General features: G+C 54.3%; 6 protein-coding genes across 6 annotated transcripts; 2 read left to right on the top strand and 4 right to left on the bottom strand.

Moving 5' to 3' along the window:
• Positions 1 to 58: 58 nt before the first annotated feature.
• On the top strand, positions 59 to 3649 carry BROUX77_006295 (uncharacterized protein; the record flags this gene model as incomplete). The annotated part of the gene is made up of 1 exon (XM_073751263.1): positions 59 to 3649. The coding sequence occupies one exon, from the start codon at positions 59 to 61 to the stop codon at positions 3647 to 3649; it is 3591 nt and encodes a 1196-aa protein (XP_073603364.1).
• A 1089-nt stretch (positions 3650 to 4738) lies between these two features.
• Positions 4739 to 5449, top strand: BROUX77_006294 (uncharacterized protein; the record flags this gene model as incomplete). Its single annotated transcript, XM_073751262.1, has 1 exon — positions 4739 to 5449. The coding sequence occupies one exon, from the start codon at positions 4739 to 4741 to the stop codon at positions 5447 to 5449; it is 711 nt and encodes a 236-aa protein (XP_073603363.1).
• Positions 5450 to 5873: 424 nt separating this feature from the next.
• BROUX77_006293 (uncharacterized protein) lies at positions 5874 to 14212 on the bottom strand (the record flags this gene model as incomplete). Its single annotated transcript, XM_073751261.1, has 4 exons — positions 5874 to 5986; positions 6067 to 7667; positions 7976 to 9998; positions 10333 to 14212. 4 exons carry the CDS (start codon positions 14210 to 14212, stop codon positions 5874 to 5876), a joined length of 7617 nt encoding a protein of 2538 aa, XP_073603362.1.
• Positions 14213 to 14268: 56 nt separating this feature from the next.
• BROUX77_006292 (uncharacterized protein) lies at positions 14269 to 15840 on the bottom strand (the record flags this gene model as incomplete). Its single annotated transcript, XM_073751260.1, has 1 exon — positions 14269 to 15840. The coding sequence occupies one exon, from the start codon at positions 15838 to 15840 to the stop codon at positions 14269 to 14271; it is 1572 nt and encodes a 523-aa protein (XP_073603361.1).
• A 103-nt stretch (positions 15841 to 15943) lies between these two features.
• BROUX77_006291 (uncharacterized protein) lies at positions 15944 to 16961 on the bottom strand (the record flags this gene model as incomplete). Its single annotated transcript, XM_073751259.1, has 2 exons — positions 15944 to 16847; positions 16930 to 16961. The coding sequence occupies 2 exons, from the start codon at positions 16959 to 16961 to the stop codon at positions 15944 to 15946; spliced, it is 936 nt and encodes a 311-aa protein (XP_073603360.1).
• Positions 16962 to 17356: 395 nt separating this feature from the next.
• Positions 17357 to 18658, bottom strand: BROUX77_006290 (uncharacterized protein; the record flags this gene model as incomplete). Its single annotated transcript, XM_073751258.1, has 1 exon — positions 17357 to 18658. The coding sequence occupies one exon, from the start codon at positions 18656 to 18658 to the stop codon at positions 17357 to 17359; it is 1302 nt and encodes a 433-aa protein (XP_073603359.1).
• Positions 18659 to 18850: the final 192 nt, after the last annotated feature.

Genomic DNA, 18850 nt, shown 5'->3' with positions numbered 1-18850 from the left:
TAACTCTCCCCCTCTGGTTATTCCTGTGACAGTGAATAATTCCATTGAGGCCTACGCTATGGTGGATTCGGGATCAACAACTTGTTTTGTGGATTCTGAATTTATAGCAAGGCATCAGATTCCTACTGTTCTCAAGGCCAGAGCCGAGTCGCTCCATGTTGTTGATGGTAGTGAAACTGCTGCGGGTAAAGTGACCCACCAAGTTCCTTTGTCCCTCTCTTTTCCTAATTATTCAGAAACTTTGGTTTTTCAAATCACGAAGCTTGGGGGCTACCACATCATCCTGGGGAAATGCTGGCTCGACGCCCATAACCCGGAAATTTCTTGGCCTTCCAATACGCTCAAGATATCGGTTACTTCTACCGCCGATGGCAATGCTGTGGCAGCTTCTGATTCTTCTTCTTCTTCTTCTTCTGTTTCGACTGCTTCTACTGATTCTGGCGCTTCGTTTGATTTTTCTTATACAAAAAACGACAAAAATATTGCTTCTACCGCTGGCAGTCAGATTGAGGGATCTGCTCCTGCTTCAGCCACTTCACCCCTTCCTTCTTTTATTGCACAATCGTCAGCTGTGTCTTGTTCCTGTGTGACGGTGTCGTCTCAGGCTTTGCATCGCTTTGCCAAAGCTGAGAAACTACAGATTTATCGTGTCACCGCTCAGGAAGTCCTGGATTATCTCAATCAGGAGGACCTAACTCCGGAACAAGAGCATGCACGGCTCCTTGAACGCATCCCGAAGAAATACCATGACCTACTTCCTCTGTTCTCTCGAGAAGGTGCTGATCAACTACCACCTCACCGGGACATTGATCATGCGATTAACTTCGTTCCCGATGCGAAATACCCCAAGGCCCCGCTGTACGATATGACTCCACTCGAGTTGCAGGCTGTCAAAAAATATCTAGATGGCATGCTTGCTAAAGGCTTTATTTCCTCTTCCTCTTCGCCGCTGGCTTCCCCGATTCTTTTTGCTAGGAAGCCAGGCAGTTTACGATTCTGTGTTGATTTCCGAGCCGTCAATGATATCACCATCAAAGACGTAACTCCTCTGCCTCGGATCAATGAATCACTGCGCACGGCGGCTACGGGAAACATTTTTACAAAGCTGGATCTGAGAGCCGCGTACCACTTGATTCGCATCAAGAAAGGTGATGAATACAAGACAGCTTTCAGAACTCGATATGGCATTTTTGAGTACAATGTGATGCCGTTTGGGCTCACCAATGCTCCTGCCACGTGTCAGAAATATGTCAGCGAGGTCTTGTCGGAGTATTTGGACATATTCTGTGTCTGTTACTTGGATGATATCCTGGTGTTCTCTCTGAACCAAGAGGAACATGATGTTCATGTGCGCAAAGTCCTGCTAAAATTAGCGCAGGCCAGTCTGTTTGTCAAGGGTGAAAAATGCGAATTCGACAAGACTGAAACTACCTTTGTTGGCTTTGTTATTTCAGCCGATGCTCTGAAGATGGACCCCGCTAAAGTTGCGGCTGTCCGTGAGTGGGAGGCTCCCCGAACTGTTAAGGGAGTCCAGTCCTTTTTGGGTTTTGCCAATTTCTATAGGAGGTTCATCCGTGACTTCTCTAGAATCTGCACACCTCTCTTCGAGTTGACTAAAAAGACGCAATCTTTTGTCTGGTCCTCTGAATGTGAGGCAGCATTTCACACCCTGAAGGACCTTTTCTGCTCTGAACCTATCCTCAAGCACTTTGATTACCTGTTGGACACTGTTATTGAAACAGACGCGTCTGACCGTGTAATATCTGCCGTCATGTCTCAATACCACCCGACTGACAAGGGGCTTCTACTACACCCCGTGGCCTATTTCTCTCAAAAAATGAATCCTGCCCAGTGTAACTACGGCGTAGGTGACAAGGAGTTGTTAGCCATTGTGGAGTCTCTAAAGTCGTGGCGATTCATGGTTGAAAGTCTGGAAAAACCTGTTCTGGTATTGACGGACCATCGGAATTTAGCCGTTCTTAAGCAAATTCCGGCCATGAACAGACGGCAAGCGAGGTGGGCTATGGAACTGAGCGAGTACCGTTATGTCATCACTTATAGGCCTGGCTCCTTGAATTCTAGAGCTGATGCCCTGACCAGACGCTACGAAGACCTCGTTTCTTCTTCTTCTGAGGAGGATAAAGAGCTGTGTGCTCCTATTATTCCCCCTGAAAATTTTATTGGTACCATGTCTTTGGTAGACGAGGTAAAAATCGCGCTATCCACGGACAAGTGGGCTCTTGATGTTATTTCTGCTCTTCGAGGCCAGTCGACCAAACCTCCAGATGTGGACCTCAGTGTCTGCAGGCTTGACAATGACGGTCTTTTGTTTGTCAACGACCTTCTATATTTGCCGAACGAGGATCTACGAGTTCGTGCATTGAAGAATTGTCATGATATTATGCCTAGCGGACACCCTGGACAAAAGAACACTTTTGAACTTCTTGTTCGGGAATACTGGTGGCCCGGGATGCGTCGTGATGTCATCCGGTACATCCGAAATTGTGAGGTCTGCCAACGGATCAAGTCCGCGCGACATAGTCCCTACGGTCTACTGAAACCTCTGACCATTCCGCAAGCTCGGTGGACATCTGTGTCCCTTGATTTTATCACCGGCTTGCCGGTCTCCAATTCTTTTGACATGATTCTCGTTGTCGTCGATAGGCTTAGCAAAATGGCTCACTTTATACCTTGCGATTCCTCGCTGGATGCTGCAGGTTTTGCTAAGCTCTATTTGTCAGCAGTGTATAGGCTCCACGGTCTGCCATTGGACATTGTGTCCGACAGGGGTAGTCTGTTTACGTCGGCTTTTTCCAAGGCTTTAGCCAAACTGTTGGGCATAAAGCAAAATCTGAGTACTGCGTTCCACCCTCAGACCGATGGTCAGACTGAGCGTGTGAACTCTATTTTGGAGCAATACCTGCGGGGTTACACCAACTATAGACAGGACAATTGGGCTGATCTTTTGCCCTTGGCGGAGTTCTCTTACAATGACTCCGAGTCCAGTTCTACTATGCTGACGCCCTTCTTTGCGAACCACGGGTTTCACCCCAGAAGTGGGCGTGAGTCGCTCCCAGTCTCTGTGGAAAAAGGCCCGTTGCGGAACTTTGTTAAAGAGCTTGACAACATTTGTCAGTTTTTAAAAACTGAAATTACGTGGAGCCGTGAGCGGATGACCGAGTACGCGAATCGACACAAATCTTCCGCCCCTCTCCTTCGAGAAGGGGACTTAGTGTGGCTTTTGAGTAGAAATATTCGAACTACTCGTCCTTCAAAGAAGTTGGACTTCAAGAAGCTTGGCCCATTTAAGATTCTACGGAAGGTGTCTTCGCATGCCTACGAGTTGGCACTCCCTGCCACTATGAAGGTTCATCCCGTCTTCCACGTTTGTCTGCTGGAACCATGTGCGTCGGATCCTCTTCCTGGCCAGAAAAACCCTCCTCCTCCTCCCGTCATAGTAGATGGCGAGGAAGAATTTGTGGTCAAGGAAATTATAGGCGTGTCTTCGCGTGGCCCTCTGCAATATCAAGTAGTTTGGGAGGGCTATGAACATGATGGACCCTCCTGGGAACCTCTGGACCATTTAGCCAATGCACCTGAGAAGGTTGCAGAATTCTACAAGAGGATGCCTAACGCCAGACGATCTTAGTACTGCTGTGGAAATCAGTCATAAAAAGGGGGGCTACTGTCATGAATAGCTATCCTGACACTGCTCATGCTAAGGGTTATGCATGAGACCTACCCCACTCTTCTTTTCCACAACGCCGAAGGTCGGCGACCTATGAAGATGCGCTTATGGCACAGGTTGGTCTGTGTAGATCGTGAGTTGATCAACGGATATGAGGTTGTCGTGGGATGTGCTGAGCACGGGTGCTCTGATAGACGTTGTTCTGCTGCTGCGGAGTTTTCTTGTTGCAATTGCCATTGCGTGCTTAGGTGGGGGTTGTTATCTGGTTCGATTGTTACGAACCTGTTACGTCTTGTTTACACGAGACTTATCTTTTGTTCGTAGTTAGATGTTGATTGTTTCTAGCTTGGGAAGACAGAGTTTTGTCAGGAGCGCCGACAACATAAATATCGTCGTCTCCTGCCCTGAGTTGATCAGGTTTACTCTTGTTCTCCAAGCTTAACAATCACATGCACTTGCTTACCTTCTTCTTCTTCTTTATACCATTCTGTTCTTGCTTTCTTTGCAGTTCAACCTTTCTTCTTCTTTGAAGTGTGTGATTGTTCCTCCTCCTTCCTCTTTGTACCGCTCTATTCTCAGAATAGCCATCTAAGTTGTGTGTTGCCTCTTCATCTCAACCGACCATACGTCTTAGCACTCTGTCTAACTGACGTCTTCCTCCACAGGCCCGACTGTCCACCTCAGGAACCTATCATTGTCCCGAGTCGTTGGCTGTACCCGGAACCCTAATCCTTTCTTCGGGCCCTATCCGTAATAATCATCCAGATCGCCTTTGAGGCCCATCCCGCGCCCTTTCTCTCCGTCTACAAAGCCCTGTCTCGCCTCGGAATACACCCCACACTCTGGAAGCAAGCTACTGGGATTGTGCTCGCGAAAGACGGAAAGGCTGATTATTCAGTCGTAAAGTCCTACCGCATCATCTCACTGCTCAACTGTCTAGGCAAAGTGCTCGAGAAAGTCTTTGCGACCCGCTTAGGGTACCTCGCTAATTGCCATGACAGCTCGCTTCTAGACGACACTCAACTGGGAGGCCGCAAACAGCGTTCAGCCATGGACGCCGCTCTCGTATACGTCAGCCACCTGCAGAAGGTCAAGGAGATGAAGCTCGTTCCAAGCACTCTCTTCCTTGACGTCAAGGGCGCTTTCGACCACGTGTCAAAGCCCTGCTTGATGCGCAGCTTACGTGAGGTCGGTCTTCCCCTGGTGTTCCGAAAATGGGTCGCTTCGTTCCTCCAGGACCGTACTGTCGGCCTGCACATCGAGGGTCAGCCGTTTCCGATGACCCCGGTTAACATCGGCATCCCCCAAGGTTCCCCCATCAGTCCTCTACTCTTCCTGTTGTATGCTCGGCATATAGTGGCTCGGGTGGCCGGCGACACACCACAACTTCAGCTGTCGTATATAGACGACTTCAGCGTAACCGTGGCGTCCAAAAGCCCGAGGCGTTCAGCGGCGCTTCTCGAAGAACTCGTGACGGAGCTGCGGGCCAAGGCTCGCGACTACGGCATTGAGTTTGAAGAGAGCAAAACTGAGCTGATCCACTACACCGATGCTGCAAAATGGGCCTCCCAAACTGTCCGAGTAGGTGATGTCACTGTGCGTCCCCAAAAGATGGTCAAGTGGCTAGGTTTCCATTTCGACAACAGACTTTCGTTTAAACAGCACGTCCAGGCACGGACCCAAAAGGCTGAGTGTTACGGGTCGTGGACCCGACGTTGGATCATCTTTGGGCTGATCCATGTTGACCCACTTTTTGTGTGATTTGAAGTTGGGTCCACTTTCGGGTTAGGGTTTGTGGACCCACTTTTAGTCGACCAGGGTGCGACCCACTTTTTGTGTCACAGGGGTCGGGACCCACTTTTATGTGCACGGGTGTGAGCGGTTCACTAAGTACAAGAGAGTCTTGCAGTTATGACCAGAATGCTGTTTATTATCTTTTGATGGAGAGAAAAAGGAAGAAGAAAGACTAAACTAAACAGCGGATTTGGGTCTACTATATAGACATTTTTGTGCTTACAAATGCAAGTTCCCGATCGGCTCAATATCCCTCCGTGAGCTCCTTATGTCCGAGTTTTCGGCGATAACTCGAGGTTAGCTCCGATCCCGTCAGAATCCCTCAGTTTCCCTCGGAACACTTCGGACCTTTTTGCATCCTGCCGGATTAGGCGAATCCTACCCACGGACCTCAAGTCCGACCCGGTCCGAGCTCTCCGAAGCCTCCGAAGAGTTGCCGAAGTTCATCCGAAACCTTGTCCAAATTCGGTGAAACGACCTGCATTCGAAAGCACTGGATCAGCTCTGTCTGATCCAACCACGGGTTCTCAACCCGTAACATTACCCCCCTCTTCTCCTCTGTGTGGGCGGCCCTGTCCTCGCACCGGCTTCTGGTTCACCAACGTCATCGTCGTCTCCAAACTTCGCTTCAAAGGCGTCCAGTGCTTCAGTCTCCTCAAAATCGGCTCGTGGTCTCCAATCGGGCTCTGCGTATCCAACCCATTTAACGAGTAGTTCTCTTCGAAATCCCCTTCCAATGCGTCTTCGTCGACTTCTCAGGATTTGTTCGACTAAAAATTCAGGCTCGCCGTAGTCGTTCTCTTCAATGTGTGGAGGCTGGGCATCGTCTGTTTCTTGGGAGGGCAACGGGTTGTTCGGTGCTCGTTTAAGGAGGTCGACATGGAAGCGGGGATGGATGTTTGTTGGTACATCAAGCTCGACCACATGGGGAGAAACCACTTTCGTGACGCGGTACTTGGCATTGGCCCAAGCAAGCTTCTTCAACAGTTGCGGAGTGCTGATATTTTTGAGTTTTAACCATACAAGGTCACCCACTTCGAAGCGTTCCTGGGCACCACGTGATCTGTTTGCCTGGTCTTCCATTTCCTGTTGACGGGTGGCCATTGCTGCTTGTGCCAGTTCCCAACCTTCGCGTAGCTTTTGAACGAACTTCTCCGCATCTGTGGCCTCCAAAACTCCGTGAAGAGCCTGATCGGCGATGACCTGCTGAATTGGACTGACATGGTAGCCGTGCGTGAGGAAAAAGGGGCTCATTCCTGTCGAAGTGTTTCGGTTGTTGATTGCTAACATAGCGGATGGTAGCAGGTCGGGCCAGTCGTATTGTGAATAAGTAATGAATGCTCGTAGGTAGGCCAACACTTCCTGGTTCATCCTTTCTGTCGCTCCGTCGGTTTCTGGGTGGAAGACAGTTGACAGTCTCTGTTCGATCCCTGTCAGTTCGCACAACTTGGTCCAAAATTCGCTCGTCCAATTGCTTCCACGGTCTGATGTTAAGGCGTGAGGGAAGCCGTGGTGTTTCCAGTGGCAGTGTACGAACCGCTCTGCACACTTTTCGGCTGCCATAGTTGTCATGGCCTCCAAGCTGACAGCTCCAGTAAGTCGGTCCACAATGACCATCAAGTATCGTGGGTCGCCAGTCTTTCGTGCAGGTAGTTCCGTCATAAAATCGATACCGAGTTCCGAGTGTGGTCGTTCAGGGATAGGCAGTGGTCGTAAGAGTCCCTTCTTTCTTTCTCGCCATACTTTGGATCGTCCACACACGTCACAATTGGCGCAGAATTGGCGCACCTCTCTTGAAATGCCAGGCCAAAAGAATTCCCGGGACAGAATCGCAAGCGTGCCGTCTCGACCTGGGTGTCCTGTGACATGTGAGTCGTGTGTTTTCTGGATCAGCGCAGTTCGCAATGGTTCCCAGTCAGGCACGAACAGTTTGTGCCGATATACTAGAGCGCCGCGCTCGTCGAACTCGCATTCCGCTATAGAGATCGTGACTTTTCTCGAGATGGTAGGAGGAAAACTTCGTTCGCCACTGGCCAACGCTTGGTACATGAGTGCAATATCCGAATCCTTCGTCTTAGCTGTATCCCATAGTTCCTGCAGGTGGAGTTGCGCGAAAAGCTGCGCACCGTTAGGGATCCGGTCCGCGGGTTGGGTAACGTGGGCCGGGGTCATCGTTACTGTAAGGCTTTACGGTCTAAAGGAGAACGCTTTTAGAACAGCAGAAATAAATTAAGAAACAGATAAAGAGAAAAGACTAATGTACAAGAAAACGGGCGGAAACAACACTATCTATATACGCGCGGTAGAGGTATGACGCGTACCCTTGACAACGACGGTGTGCACACGGGTTTGGCAGGCGGTGAGTAACGGCGGTGTGCAAGGCGGTGTGGACGGCGGTGTAAACGGCGGTGAGGGCGGAGCCTGAGCCTACCTCGATCCATAGATCGTTACAATCGCCTCCTCCTCCCTCTCCTCCGGGGGACTGCTGGCAACTTCCAGGGGCACTCGTGGGTCTGCTCGTATCTCTCGAGCGCTGCTGTGTCTAGGACGTGTGACAAGGGTTCCCATGTTGGCTCTGCCCATCCAGTCCACTGGACGAGCACTTTGTGACGTTTGTCGACGACCTTGTGTTGTAGGATCTCGTCGACAAGGTACTCGCCAGCCACTAAATCGCCGGAGGCTTCTTCGGGCGCGATTGCAGGTGGTTCCGGGTTGGCTAAGACTTGGGAAGGCAGAGGGTCATCACGGGCGCGGCGGACAAGACTCACGTGGAAGACGGGGTGGATACCGGTGGGCGTGTCTAGTTTGACAGCGTGCGTACCGACGACTTGGATAACGCGGTAGGGCAAGGCAAGCCAGTCGAGTGTCTTCGAGGGGCGGATGGTGCGCACGTTGCGCAGACGCAGGTAGACTCGGTCGCCGACATTGAAAGCTTCCGCTGCCTGGCGTCCCCGGTTGGCATGTCGTTCCTGTGTTTCAAGGGCGAATGCCATGGAGGCCTGGGCGAACGCGGTTGCGTCGCGGTGCTTGGCGAGCCAGTTGTGGCCGGCAGTGGCGGGGGAAACGGTGGAGCCTGGTTCGTGGTCGGTAGTCATGTCAAGGGGGTCAATGTTGTAACCATGGGTGAAGAAAAAAGGGGAAAGGCCAGTGGCAGTAGCGGTGCGATTGTTCAGGGCGACCTGGGCTTGGGGGAGAAGTGCAGCCCAGTCGTCTTGCAGGAAAACAGTGAAGGCACGGAGGTAGGTCTCGATCTCCTGGTTGGAGCGCTCTTGGGCGCCGTCGGTCTCGGGATGGAACGCAGTGGAGAGGCGGCGGGTGATGGAGAGCTGGCGACAGACTTCTGTCCAGAATAAACCGGTGAACTGGGGACCTCGGTCGGACGTGATGGCGCGGGGTAGACCATGGTGGGCAAAGACGTGTGTGATGAAGGCTCTGGCTACGTCAGAGGCAGTATACGATTTCAGCGGTATCAAGATTTTACTCTTTGACAGCCGGTCTGTAATACCTAAGATAGTAGTGCAGCCTTCGGACTCAGGGAGACCGACGATGAAATCCATGGCGAGTTCTTGCCAGGCACGGTCCGGGACGGGCAGGGGCTTCAGGAGGCCACGCTTCTGGTCGCGCCAAATCTTGCTTTTACCGCAAGTGTCGCAATTACCAACGAAGCGGCGGACATCGTCAGAGAGGCCAGGCCAAGCGTAGGAGCGGCTGACTAGATCACGGGTTGCTGATCCTCCAGGGTGACCGGTGAGCGTGGAGTCGTGGACTTGCTGGATGATACGAGTGCGGAGGGGCTCGTAGTACGGGATCCACAGGCGGTCACGCCAGAGGAGACGGGTGGCGGAGTCGAGAGTACACTCGCTGATCTGCCAAGGAAGGCCCCACTCGTTGGGGAACGAGCGGGCTTGTTCTTGGACAGCTTGTCGCGCTTGCCAATAACGTTCGTTATGGGTAAGTGCCGAGTGCCAGAGGGTCTGGAGTTCCGGGTCAGCAAAAGGGGCATCTAGGGCAGCGTGGTCGAGGGTCAGGGTTCCTTCAGGGTCTTTGTCAGGCTCTTTAGCCCAAACGGCGGCGGCAATGACGAAGTCGGGCCCGTCAGGGCGCAGAACTTGGTGGACACGGGACTGGAGGCGTTCATCGGAGAGGTCTTGGGGCAGGTCTTGGTCGCGGCGGGAAAGGGCATCGGAGGTCACTTGAGTAACGCCGGGTCGATGAATTAACCGAAAGTCGAACTCGGACAATTCATGGGCCCAGCGGCGTTGGCGTTCTGACAGGGTTCTTTGCTTCTGGAAGTACAAAAGGTTCTGGTGGTCGGTGTGTACTTCGAACGGGATGCCAGCGAGGTAGGAGCGCCAAGCGCGGAGGCAGGAGTGGATGGCCAACATTTCCTTATCGTGGATAGGATAGTTGACTTCCGCTGGGCTGAGCTTTCGCGAGAAGTAAGCAACAGGACGCCAAAGAGAATCAGCACCTTGCTGTCTGAGGGAACCTCCCAGGGCCCAGCCGGAAGCATCGGCTTCAACGATGGTGGGGAGGTCAGGGTCGAAGGTGGCAAGGAGCGGGGCAGAGACAAGGGCCTTCTTCAAAGCTTCAAACGAACGGAGTTGTTCTTTTTTTTTTTTTTTTTATTCATTACTCGCATGGAACCTGATAGGGTTATGGCGAGGTGCAGTAAATCTACACATAGCAAGGTACAATAAAACAACATCCAAACTCCAGCAAAAATCAACGACAAAGGAAATACGTCGTGGTCGACACAGTAATTTGTCCAAAGACACAAGCACCAACTCCTCCTCACTCCTCAACTTCCTCCACTCTCCTCCCACCACTACTTTCTCTTCTCCCCACACCTTCTACCCAGGCCTTCGTGCAAAAACCCGTCTTGCGAACAAACTTCAGCAGCACCTCGGTTCCGTTATTCGTATTGAAGAGCGTCGGGAGATCTAGCGACTTAGGACTCAATGCCATGGCCATCTCTTGACGCTCTGCAGAAAATGCGGCGCAGTGCAGCAGCACATGCTCAACGCTCTCGCTTTCATGTTCTTGACAACGGCGGCACCGGTCCGAGTCCGTCTTCTTGATGAGCAGCAGGTAGGGCAACAAGTTGCCTTTACCCACCTTCATCTGGAAGTACGCCGAGGTTAGCCATCTTGGTCCGGAAACCTTGGGCGCCTTAGCACGGAGAACTGGATCACCACCGATGGTACGCAGGTAGTGCGAGCCATGGGAGGGACCAGCGGCGGTGTCTCGCTCAAAAGCCCAGAGAGTCTCCCACTTGTCCATGGTAAACCTCCTAACCCTGGCGAAGACACTGCCCAGTGAGCTGAACTTGCGTTCATCATCACTCTCGAGAGCCTGGCGTGCAACCGCGTCTGCAATCTCGTTCCCCACTATGCCCATGTGCCCGGGACACCACATCACCGTGACTGGCGACGTGAATGTACCTAGGACGCGGCGGGCCTGCCACGCGAAGTGGCCGTGCTTGCGGAGCCGCGCAATGGCAGCTTGGCTGTCGACAAACACATAGCAGGGGCGAGCTTGCTTTGTTATTTTTTCTGTTTTGGCGAGGAGCGTGAGTGCCTCCACGATGGCGGCGCTCTCGCAGTCTGCAACCTCCACATCTTGCAGTCGATGACTGACTTTCGTTTTGATTTCACCGGTTTTGGTATCGACCACGCACGCTGCAAGCGAGCACCTGGAGCCTTCTTTGGAGCCGTCCGTATACACGGTGACGGCATCGTTCGGAAGTCTTGACAAGAACTGGGCATGCCTGACGGCAGCGTCCTCCTTGGGTCCAGGGTCGACGACGATGGAGATGCGGTCGGTCAGTGGCGGCTGCCAGGGACTATCCCACTCCTGTCGGCGACGTTCTCGTCTCCACATGCCTGCCACCAATGGCTTCAACTCGCGCATGATGCAGCCGAGTCGAGTCTTGACACTCATGTTATGCCCCAGGAGAGGCAGGTCTGAGTCATCGGGGGCAAGCTCGTCCTTGTCGGGTTGGGACGCAACACGGACGGGATGGTTGCGTTGGAGGCGGAGAGTGCGAGCGGCGTAGGCCATGCGTGCTTTGGCGAATCGAATAGAGGGGGGCGGGAGGCCGGCCTCGACTTCGACGGCGCGTGTTGGTGAACCGCGGAATGTACCTAGGATACGGGCGGCAGCTTGGCTTTGCAGTTTCTGGTATACCCTTTGCAGACTGAGCTGGGGTTTTGACGGGTCATACCAGAGAATTGATCCGTAATCGGCGACGGTACCCACACAGGAGATGTAGAGCTGACGGAGTGCCGCGATGGACAGTCCACGCGTGTTCGAAGCGAGCCGAAGCAAGCCGCGGAACGCGATCTCAGCCTTTTGGGTCCGTGCCTGGACGTGCTGTTTAAACGAAAGTCTGTTGTCGAAATGGAAACCTAGCCACTTGACCATCTTTTGGGGACGCACAGTGACATCACCTACTCGGACAGTTTGGGAGGCCCACTTTGCAGCATCGGTGTAGTGGATGAGCTCAGTTTTGCTCTCTTCAAACTCAATGCCGTAGTCACGAGCCTTGGCCCGCAGCTCCGTCACGAGTTCTTCGAGAAGCGCCGCTGAACGCCTCGGGCTTTTGGACGCCACGGTTACGCTGAAGTCGTCTATATACGACAGCTGAAGTTGTGGTGTGTCGCCGGCCACCCGAGCCACTATATGCCGAGCATACAACAGGAAGAGTAGAGGACTGATGGGGGAACCTTGGGGGATGCCGATGTTAACCGGGGTCATCGGAAACGGCTGACCCTCGATGTGCAGGCCGACAGTACGGTCCTGGAGGAACGAAGCAACCCATTTTCGGAACACCAGGGGAAGACCGAGCTCACGTAAGCTGCGCATCAAGCAGGGCTTTGACACGTGGTCGAAAGCGCCCTTGACGTCAAGGAAGAGAGTGCTTGGAACGAGCTTCATCTCCTTGACCTTCTGCAGGTGGCTGACGTATACGAGAGCGGCGTCCATGGCTGAACGCTGTTTGCGGCCTCCCAGTTGAGTGTCGTCTAGAAGCGAGCTGTCATGGCAATTAGCGAGGTACCCTAAGCGGGTCGCAAAGACTTTCTCGAGCACTTTGCCTAGACAGTTGAGCAGTGAGATGATGCGGTAGGACTTTACGACTGAATAATCAGCCTTTCCGTCTTTCGCGAGCACAATCCCAGTAGCTTGCTTCCAGAGTGTGGGGTGTATTCCGAGGCGAGACAGGGCTTTGTAGACGGAGAGAAAGGGCGCGGGATGGGCCTCAAAGGCGATCTGGATGATCTTGGCGTTCATGCCGTCGGGCCCGGGGGCCTTCTTGGCGTTGGCGGACATGATTGCCTCCTTGATCTCGTGGTCTGTAAGGTCAGGCCAGGGGTATATGCTTCGGTCGGTGTCGTTCGGGGGGGTGTCGTGGGGGGTGTCGTGATGGGGGTCGTGATGGGGGTCGTGTGTATCCGCAATGTCAGGTCGGGGGTCGACACCTGCGCTAGACGTAGCACCCAGTAGCGTCAGGAAAGCCTTTTCCTTCTCCTCGGGGGTATTGGCTAACCCGTCTGGCCCCTGGATGGGGGGGAAGTAACTCGCCGTAGCTGGCTTGGTGTATTTCCAGGCTGTGTAGACCTTTTCGTTGTCAGCGTCAGAAAGAAAGGTAGTCCAGTGAGTAGACTTAGCATCTTCGACAGCATGGGTGTACTTGTTGCGAATCGAATGAAACTCAACCAGCGACAGCCTGCCTCGTCTGTATCTTCTCTCTGCGCGCGATGCGGCCTGACGTTGTGATTGTAGCTCGGGCGTCCACCATGGCTTTGCGCGGGCACTGTGCCTCTTCACTGACATGCACCTCTGACAAGCAGATTGCAGGGCCTCGGAAAGCAGTCGCGCCATTGCGTCACCGTCTGCAGAAATCTCTGCCAGGGACAGCTGAAGCTCAAGGTCAGCCTGGCCAGCCAGCCATTCCTTGCGAAACAGCGACCAGTCGGCCGTCTTGGTGTTGAACGCCGGGTTACGTGTTAGGGTTTTGGGTGTGGTGGTGCTGACGTAATCAAAACTGATGGCCCGGTGATCGGAGCCCGTCTCCTGAAGATACCTCCAGTTCGTAAACAGGCCCGGTCGAGACCGCAGGGAAAATGCGAGGTCGATCACCGAGGTCGTGCTGCTGTTGACGTATGTGCCGCCGTTGCGTTCAACGTAGTCGTCGTCGACAATCAGGGTGGCATTCTGCGACATCAGCCAGTTAGCAAAAGAGTCAGCTCGTGGTTCGTGGGGATGCTCTCGCTGGGAATTCCACCAATGGTGATGGAGATTGAAGTCGCCGAGAAGCAAAGTACTGGTGTCAATATTGCGCGATAAAAGATTGGTGCGCTCAATGGTATAGGGGCGGGGTTGGGTCTCGGGGACAGGCTGCACAGTCAGCTGGCGTTCGTTGTAGACATTGAGAAGCGAAAACGGCTCCGACGCAAGGATGCGCAGGGTCTGAATATCACTCTCAGCATCGCCAAACTCGAACAGCACAGAAAACGGCAGGCCTTGGCGGACGTAGGTCAGGACCCGCGGGCGCAAAGGCATGGCCTCGAGATTCCTAACATTAAACGGCACAACCAGGGTGAAGCCCGGCTGCGTCAATGTTCTATACCCAGCTTTGAGTTTTATGGTATAAGGCTCCTGGATGCAGACAATGTCCGCCTTTCCGGTTGCAGCAGCCTCAAGTATTGTCTCATGAACAGCCTTCATTTTGTGCACGTTGTGCTGAAGGATGCGTAGACGTTGTCCGGCCGTAGGGCCCTCTTTCATAGGCGAGGGGGGCCGTCTGTCGTAGATTTGCGGTCAACGTAGGGCACTGCTGGGACAATAGCGCCGCCAACGTTGACGTTTTTGCCGACACACTTGTCGTAGTCAGCCTGGGTCAGGGCCTCGACGACCACCGAGCCAGCCTGCTTACCCTTGGCAGGGACCACAAGCCAGCGCAGCGAGTCGGAGATCTTGACGCCGTTGAAGTCCGCCATGTCCTTGGGCAGCTCCTTGAGACTGTCGAAACCGTCTTCAATCGGCACACCGTGGATGACAAAGCAGAGCTTTGACGACTTGTGGGTTCTGGAGCCGGGAGATGTGGCGCGCGTGAACTCGCAGGCGCCAAAGCAGGACAGCTCCTTGACCACGCGCTGCAGATTGGAGGTCATCAATCTGACGGCCTCACTGTCCACAGCGTGCAGCAAGATGTTGCCCGCCTTGGTGCGCTGGACCGCAGACACTGCAGTCTTGCCAAGAAGGCGGTTCACCGCGTCGCGCACGCGTCGCTGGGGCAGCGCGCTGGCTCTCGACTCGGGTGTGGTGACAATAACGACGGCCGTTTTCTCGCGAGGGGCAGTCGTGGTGGTCGTGGTGGTGGTCGTGTTGGGGGCGGGGGTCGTGGTTTTGTCGGCAGCCTTCTTCTGGGCGCGCTTGGCGACTACGGTCCACGTGTCGGGGGACTCAGTGGGCGCGTCGGCATCAGCCATAGCCGTGTCCGGGGCGGGAGGCGCGGCGGCGTCATCGGTAGTAGTAGTGGCGGTCGAGGTGGTGGTCGAGGTAGTGGTGTCGGGTGTGCTGGACTGGTCGCCAGCGGTGTCGATGACCATAGCATCAGCCTGGTCAGTGGCGGCGGTTGCGGCGGTTGCGGCGGTCGCAGCATTTTTTTTGGCCTTTTTGCCGCGGCGTCTGCGCTTATTGGCCTTAGGCGCAGGGGTGGCGTTTTTTTTGCTGGCACAGGGCTCACTGCCCAGGACAGAAGGCGCGGCTGGCACCTCAGGTGTCTGCGTCGCAGCCTCGCTGTACGCAGCCACGGCTTCAGCCTCGTGTGCTGGCTTGGGGCGGGCAGCCTTTGAGACTTCCATCTCAACCAGCGTCTTGTGGTCGTGGCGCGACATTACGACGAGCCCGCACTCGTTGCCAAACTGGCGCAGGATGCGCATCAGCTGGGCCTCGGAGGCTGACTCCTTGAGTCGTTCTAGAACAAGGAAGACCTCGTTCATGATGGCGGCGTTCTGCTCGTCGCGCCGGCGCTTGCGCTCCAACATGAGAGCAATCTCTCGGGCGCGCTTCGCCGGAATCGTCTGGTCGTTGTTGTTGTTGTTGGTGTTGTTGGTGTTGTTGGTGTCGTTCTCATCGCGCTGAGCCTGGCTGAACACGAACAGGTTCCCATCCAGTGCATTAGGCGTCGGCGTTGTCGCGTCCGAGTCGCGCGAGTCGGGTGTCGAGGGAATCTCAACCACCGGCGCATCTTCAACACCTGCATCGACTTTCATCGATGAGGTGACGGGCGCATGCTGCGACGGTGAACGCAGCAGCTCGTCGTCGTCGGAACGCGGTTCCTGGCTCGCCATCTGGGCGAAACTCAGCCCCAGGCGCGTCGTGCGGCGCGTTTCATCGCGCGCGGTCGGTTTCTTGTCTATTTTGTTCGATGCACTGCTCGAACTAGTCTTAGAATCAATTGAGCTGTTGCTCAGAGTCGTTTTGGTGAGTTTTTCTGTCGATTTGGCCATTTTTGCAAAAGTTTTTTTCCTGATTTAGATGGAGGGTGTCGTTGATCAGTGGTAACGGGTAACCATCCTTCTCTGTGACGCTGTTCAGGGCACGGTAGTCTACGCAAAAACGAAGACCACCACCAGGTTTCTTCACGAAGATGACAGGAGCACCTCCCTCAGCACTACTGGCTCGGATAAAGCCAGCGTCGAGCAAGTCGTAGAGAGTTTTCCGGAGCAGCAGCAGTTCTTCTCGGCTCATTGAGTACAGAGGGCACGAGGGCGGGGACAAGCCTGGTTTAAGGCGGATCTCTGTATCAATGCCAGGGCGGTTCGGGGGGAGCTCGGAAGCTTTCTTCCTGTCGAAAGCGTCGATGACAGGAAGGAGCCACTCGGGACAGTTGGCGCGGGGGTCGGTGTAAATTTTGGCCTTGAGGGCCTTCTCAATGTCGTGAAGAGTGGCGGAGAAGATGCGGACATTGTGAGAACGGCGGGCTCTGAGGTGAAAGGCGCGGACGGCGTGGGCAGTAACAGGGAGGACATCGGGATTGGCAGTACAGTTGGTAAGACGAAGGGGAGTGGGCAAGCGGATGAAGACTTCGTTCTGGGCAGGGCGGAGGGAAGCGTCGTGCTTGGCAATCCAGCCTTGACCCAGGATGAGGTCCTCAGTCTGACCAGGGACGATGTAAGCGTAGAGTTTCTCGTCCAATCCTCCGAGACCAAGGTCAAAAACGGCGACTTGATCGATGACGGGTGGGTTTTGGTCATTAACTACTTGAGCAATTGGACGAGGGTTGTCGCTGTGGTGCAGTGGTATAGCACCTGGCAAGGCTTTTCGGTTGGCTACCGAGAAGTCGTAGGTTCGATTCCTACCAGTGACGCCAATTTTCTACGAGCAGTCAACCTTAACTGGGGCACTTGGGGTTAGTGCTGCTCGTTGGAAATTCATACCAAAAGCTATTCATGTATTTCCTTTCTGTCATAACTTGGGGATTATATTTGTGGGATCTTAGATGTAACTGCCTCCCTGCCAGGGGATTGGAGTATATTATGTATAGTAGCTAGCTTGTTTGAGATTCCGTTAAACCTTGATTCGTGTATAGTATTAATATACACCTCGCCATAACCCTGCCAGGTTCCATGCGAGTAATGAATAAAAAAAAAAAAAAAAAAATTGGACGAGGGCAGATGGGCAGGATAGTAGCGTGGGCGCGGGTGGCGGTGCGCGGAGAGACGGTGGCAAGACACAGGCAACCGGAGTCGACGAAGGCAGAGGTAGAACAAGTTTTATTGAGAACAACATCTATATAGGTACCTCTAGCCCCCATTTCCTCCCGAGCGATCTTCTCTCCTTGGGGCTCTAGACGGCGACGTTCGCCTAGAGCTCTCCATTTCCCGACATGTCGCGGGACGCGGGCGTGGGCACAGGCAGGGGCAGAGCTGGGGTCGGCGCAGCAAGCTGGGGAAGGTTGGTGGAGCGGACAGGGACGGTAGTAGTGGGGACAAAGTTCAGTGGACAGTTCTGGCGCAGATGGCCAGTCTGGCGGCAGCGGAAGCAGGCGCGGTTGCGGCGGAGGCGCTCGCGCTCCTCGTCGGTCAGGGGCTGAAGGGCCGTGGCAGTGACAGTGGGAGTCCAATCCATAGCATCGGGGTGACGAGCAGCAGCCGACGGGGGAACGGAGGAAACAAAAGGGCCAGCAGGAGCAGGGGAAACAGGGTGGGCAGCGTACGGAGAGTAGGTCGTGTTATCAGTGAAAGCGGAGTAGTGGCCGCGGCGGGGACGAGGTAGGAATTGCTCAGCCTTGGAAGCGACGTTTTGCATGCAGTTGGTAAATTCAGGGTACGTCGCGGGGACGTTGACATAGACCATCGCTTGTCGGAGGGCAGGCGCCATGGCGGTTTGCAACTTCGAAATGCGGTTGCGGTCGCCAATGATGTTGGCGTCCTGGAGGACTTTTTCGAAGCGGGGCAGGAACAAGGCGAAGGGTTCAGAGGGTCCCTGGCGCATGTTGTCCAGGTGGAAGAGAGCACGGTCAGCAGCAAAGGGGTCGATGAATATGGAGTCCAAGTACTCCAGGAACTGGTGGGGCCCGGTGTCGTTCAGCAAGCCCTGCTCGAAGTACGCCACGACGAGGTTCTGGGCTTCTACCGTCATACGCGCAAAAAGGTACGCGTATTGCTTGCGGTGGTCACCGATTGACTCGCTGTCCAGTGCAAGCTTGGAGCGGGCACTCAGGGCCCAGACGCGGTAGGCAGAGCGTTGGCCGGAAAACAAGGCGATATCCGGGAGGGCACGCTTCCTCGGTTCGAGGTTTCTTTCCGTAGTTGCAACGGGCACGGGAGCAGCGGGGACAGCAGTGGGGACAGGGGACGCAGGGACGACGGCGGGAGCGGAAGTAGCGGTGGCAGCACGGGCAAAAGCTTGGAGATCGGCGATGGCCTGATCTCGTTTTTGTTGGCCACTGTTGAACTCGTCGCGCAATTGTTGTTGCGCGTGGTCGTGCTTCTCGTTGAGCTGCTGGATGGCTTGCAGCAGATCTTGAAGCGACGGGGCCGCCGGGGCTGGAACAGGGACAGTAGGATCGGACATGGCTGTCGGAGGAGGCTCAGAGTCGAAGAAGACGGTGTTGTTGGAAGTGGTGTCAGAGTCGGGGTCGGTGGTAGGTGCACAGTAGGGCATGTGACGGTGGAACAAAAGAGGAACAGAGAGAAACGATGTACAGGTGGCGGGTGGTAACGAGGAAAAGGTACGAAGACAGGGTAAAAGAAACGAGGACAGTGTAAACAAGGGTAGATCTGTTTCTATTGTAAGGCTTTACGGTCTAAAGGAGAACGCTTTTAGAACAGCAGAAATAAATTAAGAAACAGATAA

This window comes from Berkeleyomyces rouxiae, assembly GCF_048999995.1.
Source record: "Berkeleyomyces rouxiae strain 22BRR77 chromosome Unknown BrBRR77_ptg000008l, whole genome shotgun sequence".
Taxonomy (NCBI): domain Eukaryota; kingdom Fungi; phylum Ascomycota; class Sordariomycetes; order Microascales; family Ceratocystidaceae; genus Berkeleyomyces; species Berkeleyomyces rouxiae.
Note: the sequence above shows the minus strand (reverse complement) of the source record. Positions and strands in the feature narration are given on the sequence as shown.